The 5160-nt window shown below is 55.0% G+C and overlaps 1 protein-coding gene across 1 annotated transcript; it reads right to left on the reverse strand.

The window, feature by feature from the left end:
- Positions 1–204: 204 nt before the first annotated feature.
- Positions 205–4925, reverse strand: GPR50 (G protein-coupled receptor 50). The gene is made up of 2 exons (XM_008690246.2): positions 4739–4925; positions 205–1909 (listed from the first exon to the last, which is right to left on the reverse strand). The coding sequence occupies exons 1-2, from the start codon at positions 4923–4925 to the stop codon at positions 219–221; spliced, it is 1878 nt and encodes a 625-aa protein (XP_008688468.2). The 3' UTR covers positions 205–218.
- Positions 4926–5160: the final 235 nt, after the last annotated feature.

Consider the following 5160-nt stretch of genomic DNA (forward strand, 5'->3'; position numbering starts at 1 on the left):
CACTCGCGTGCACGCGCGCGTGCACAAACACACACACTTTTTCAGAGTATGTTACGTAAAGAAGGAGTATGCCTACAAGGTAGATGTAGCTTACACCATGTCTGTGAGTCTGTGTCTGTGTGTCTGTGTGTAGGTGCAGTAAGTTATCTCACCTTAAGTTACATATGCTAGACAAACTTGAAAGTGGACCACTACTTGGCATCCCCTAAGAGCATTTTTCACACAGCCATTTCATCAGAATCAGTTTCAACATCAATAACCATTATCTTATGGTAATCATTGTTGGTAGTGGTGGTCACAGTGGGGTCAGGAAGGTTGGCAGCAGCGGCAAGCTCCAGTAGGCTGGCAGCAGACTCGGGAGACCCACTGGCAGGGCTGCAGACAGGCTCAGGGAGATCAGTGACATCACACTCAAAGTGGCTAGTAGCGGTGGTCTCAGGGTGACAGGAGGCAGTGAGCTCAGGGTGGCCAGCAGCGGCAGGCTCAGGGTGGCTGGCGATCACTGGCTGGGGTTGGCTAGTGGCAGCAGGCTCAGGATTATCAGCAGTGATGGGCTCAGGGTGGGTGGTAACAGGCTTGGTGTAGCCAGTTGTGGGTTTAGGGTGGCTGGTGGCAGGGCTGAAGGCAGCCTTGGAGTGGCTGCCAGCAGGAACATGGTGGCCAGTGACAGGTTTAGGGTGGCTGGAGGCAGACTTGAAATGGACAGAGTCAGCCTTGAAATGGACAGAGGCAGGCTTGAAATGGACAGAGTCAGCCTTGAAATGGACAGAGGCAGGCTTAGGATAGACAGTGGCAGACTTGGGGTGACCAGAGGCAGATTTGGAGTGTCCAGAAGCAGGCTTGGAGTGGCTAAAGACAGACTTATGGTGGCCAGAGGCAGACTTGCGGTAGGCAGAGGCAGACCTGGAGTGGCCAGCGGCTGGTTTGGGATGGCCAGAGGCACGCTCATGTTGGCCAGCTGCAGCATCACCAGGTAGTGGAACATTCCGGGTATTCATCGGTATTTCCTCCACAACAGGACTGGCACGGGCACGATCTTGTTCATGGGCTTGTTCACGGGCTTGGTCGCGGGCACGGGCGCGAGCACGGGCCAGGGCACGGGCCTCCCGAGTCTCACGAACATCAGTGATGAGACCAGAGAGGAACAGGATAGGGTGTCGCATAGCATGGAAGATGGTCCAGTATTCTCTTCGGAAATTCTCATTGAGGAGCCCGTAGATCACAGCGTTGAGGCAGCTGTTGAAGTAGGCTATGAAGTAGGCTGCAAGATAAAGCCAGTTGGGGATCTTGCCTGCCATCTCCTTCGGACTAACAGCCACCAAGACAGTGAGCACGTTGATAGGGCACCAGCACACTGCAAAGAGGAGGAAGATCACAAACATGGTTAGAAAATTGCGAACCTCAGCAAGCTGGTTGTCAGGATTCTGCCCAGCCGGGTCACGGGCTGCCAGCACTTTGGTCCAGATCCTCACGTAGCAGAAACCCACGATGAGCAGAGGGAGGACGAAGTGGATGCAGACGATGGTCACAGCAAAGACAGGGTTGTTCAGATAGTTGAAGATGCAGGTATAGGTGCGAGGATCGTACTCAATGGTGCCGATGTACATGTTGGGCAGGACAGCCAGGACGGTCATGACCCACGTGATGACCAGATAAATGCAGGTATTGCGCACACTGAAGATCCGCTCGTACTGGAGGCTGTGACAGATGTAGCAGTAACGGTTGATGGCAATTGCCACAATGTTGAAGATAGACCCGACCACACTCAGCCCTGTGATGAATCCAACCATCTGGCACTGCAACTGGCTCAGATCCCAGCCCCCAATGGCCATGGCATGCAGCATCAGAGGGTAGGGGTAGATGGCCACCAACATATCGGCCACAGAGAGGCTAACGACGAAGATGTTGCCTGAAAAACATATCGGGGAAGGGAGAGGGGGAAAAACAAAGAAAAATAAATGGTTAAGTATGGAAATATATAAATTTAAACTGGAGGAAAAGACCATCTGAAGTGGTGACAATTTAGAATTCTAGAATTCTTTTAAAGAAATATTCTTGTGTTTTTATTTTCATATACAAGCATTATTCTGATGCACAACCAGGTTTGGGGGACCTGTCCTTTGTGCAAATTTTTCTTTTCAGTGTCATGTCTGCTTTGAGAAAAAAGCCATCTTCTGTCAGAAAGCAGTAAGCACATAAGCCCTTTGCGGAGCCCTTCATACTCACGCACCGACATGCCGCCACCATTTTAGAAAAACAAAACGCAAACTTTTTTCCCTACAGGGGGATAGGGAGAGAAGGGGGAGGGGCGTAGAGATGAGCTTGATAAAGCCGAGGGTAGGAAGTAGGCTGGAGGTGTGGGGGAAGGGAGGAGATCGAAGGAATGTAAGGAAGCCTCAGCCACCACCGCCCCACCGAAAAAATGAATGAGCCTTCTGCCTTCTCTAGGCCAGCGTTGTTTTTACAACGCAAATACGTCTAAGAGAACAGTCTGAGGAAGGACACTAGAGGCCGTCGTCGTTTTAAGAAAACGGAATCAGACAATAATCTAGGACCAAGCCCAGTAAGTATTTACCATCTCCGAGGTAGGCTAGGAGTGAAAACTGAGGGGAAGAGGGGAGACCTTCTAAAATTTAGTCTGAGACCAAACACAGTGCGTAAGGAGAAAAACAATCAGGAAAATCCCTGCAAGGATTAGCAGAATTTGCCTGCTTCCTGCGGGTCCAGCACAGAGTCGCGCACCCGCACGTTCAGCTCCCTGTGTAAGAGCTCCCGGCCCGGCGTTGAACTTTACTGGAGGCTGTGGCTAAACAGGAAAGCGAAGTGGGGGGGGGGGGTCGGCCCCCACTCGCGTTTTGTAGGGCAGAGGTAGGAACGTTTCTTGCAAAACATTTCCAAAAAAAGGAGGAAGAGGCCAAATGCAGGCGCAGAGCCCTGTTTTTTTTTTTTAAAGCAACTCGTTGCTAATTAGCACCGGTTTGGCAAAATATTGCACTTCATCTTGGACTAGGTGAAAATGAGCACTTTTAAAAGGGCAAACGAATGGTTCCCTCTGCCCTCCTGCCAGCGCTGCCAAGGCGCGGCTTCAGCGCTTTCTACCGAGAGGTTCTTTCTAGGGTTTTCTCTCAAAGAAATGAATTGGGAGAAGAAAAAAGGAAAAGACAGAGGGAGAAGCCTTAAAAACAAAACCACAACAACTATAAAAACCTTTACTTGAATTATAGAAGGAAAGAAAGGAGAAGGAAAAAAGGAAAGGGAAGAAGAAAAGTAAAGAAAGAAAATGGGCTTCGCAGGTGGTCCGTGCGGCTCCGTGGTTCCTTGGGACAGCACTGCTGGAGCGAAGGTGAGGTCCAAGCGTGCGGCCCCACGTCTCCAGGGGACCAAAAAGAAACAGACACGCCCACCAGAGTTTAAAAGAAAACTTTTAATGACTGTGTGCCCGTCGGTGCATTTTGAAACTTGTATGGTGGTTGTGATTCTTCATGCCCGAAAAGTAATCCCCCAGAGACTGGCTGCCTCCTCTCCCCCGAGCCCCGCCCGCTGGGTCCTGCCAGTACCCGACCCTTTCACCCCGCCCCCTCGCCCCAGCCGGCCGAGACCCCAGCCTCGGAGATCCCAAGCACCGCCCCCTCCCTCCTGGGACCTGAGCGCGGAATTCGGGCCCTTACGTCCCTCCCTTCCCCTTCTTGGCCCTCTCCCGCCCAACCTGCAAAAGGGGCTTACAGCTTTGCAGCGTCCGCAGCCCCCACCCCCGGCACAGGTTCCTGCGTGCAGACGCCTCCCGCGCCTCCCCCAGCCTGGATCGCAGCTGTCCCCTCCCCTCGGCACTGGCTGGTAGCCGCGGGATTCTCGCTCACCTCACCACACCATCCCAGCTCCCCGCGCTTTGCAGTTTCTCTGCATCTCCTGCCGCCCCCTCTGAGCTCTCCTGCGACCCTCCCGCCATCCTCGCGCGGTTCTGCCGTCTTCTACCCCCACGCCAGGCAGAGGCCAAGCTCCGGGGCCTCTCCTCCGCCCCGCCCTGAGACCCCCAACACCCTGCTTACGGACTTCGCGATCTCCGCCGCCGCTGCCGTCTCTACCACCGCCTGCTGCGCCCAGACCGCGGCTCCGCTCTCTCCGCAGTGCGCCGTGGGACGGGCGGACAGAGCTCGGCTCCGGAGGACTCAGACCACCCTACTCCACACTCAGGCGCTAGGGTCTGTGCTCCGCTGCCCGGCAGCCGCCCCGGAGCCGCCCCGCAGCCCCAGGGCGGCGGCAGCTGGGGCTTAGCTGGCTCTGGGCGCTGCCGCTGCGTTGCGCTCCTGTAAGCGCCGCAGCAGCCGCCGCGAACTTAACTTTCCCGGAGCGGGTGGCAACCCCGCGGCTTCCTCCGCACCAGTTCGACCCACATTGCCTCGGCGTGGTCACCTCTGCCGCGTCTGTCTCGGCGTGCTGTCCCCAGACGGTGGCCGCACTCTCTGCTCGGGTGCCGCCTCTCTCTGCCGCGCTTCGCGGGAATTCGGGCTTTGCACTTAGACGCCAAAAGCTAATTTCCTGAGCTCCCTCAGCCTTGAGAAGCTCTACATTAATGGGGCCCCCCGCATAACACCACCGCCCAGGTTCGCAAGGAATTTGGGGGTAGAGACGTTCAATGTGAGGGCACTGTCCAAGGGTTCCCTGTTTCTGGCGCCCGAACTAATGCCCTAGGAGTGGCAAGTGGCTGAATGCTGGGTAGGAAGAAGGAGGGATGGCTTACCAGAATTTCGAAGCTTCTTGTTCTTTGTCACAGCTAAGATGACCATGGAATTGCCGATCAGGTCTACAACGATGGTGATAACCATTGCGCAGAACATAAAGATGATTAGAGCTGGTGGGTAGTCTGGCTGTGGCAGCTTACAGCCAATGCAGCCATATGGGGTGGGAACTGCCAGGGTAGGCCCCATGTTGCTGCTGGAGACCGTTAGGATCTCCAACTCAGTCAGGACAGCGAACACCTGCTCTGTCACCAGGAGCCTGGAGCTTCAGGAAAGCTGCTTCCCCTCCGAGAATCAGAGAGCAAATGACAGCATCCCGCCCCTCTCCGATGAGCTTTTAAAGCCTCAAGAGGTGGCTAGCCCCACCCCAAGTCCCTCCCCCCGACCAATCAGAGCTCCCTGAACACCCCCGCTTTGGTCTCCA

The sequence above is a fragment of the Ursus maritimus genome, assembly GCF_017311325.1.
Source record: "Ursus maritimus isolate PB19 chromosome X unlocalized genomic scaffold, ASM1731132v1 scaffold_X1, whole genome shotgun sequence".
In the NCBI taxonomy this organism is placed as follows: Eukaryota; Metazoa; Chordata; class Mammalia; order Carnivora; family Ursidae; genus Ursus; species Ursus maritimus.

Excerpts from the sequence above, each read along its gene's own strand:
- GPR50 (XM_008690246.2), bottom strand. The coding sequence starts at position 4,925 with ATGGGGCCTACCCTGGCAGTTCCCACCCCATATGGCTGCATTGGCTGT. Across the intron at positions 1,910-4,738 it reads CAAGAAGCTTCGAAATTCTG|GCAACATCTTCGTCGTTAGC; the intron begins GTAAGCCATCCC and ends TATGTTTTTCAG.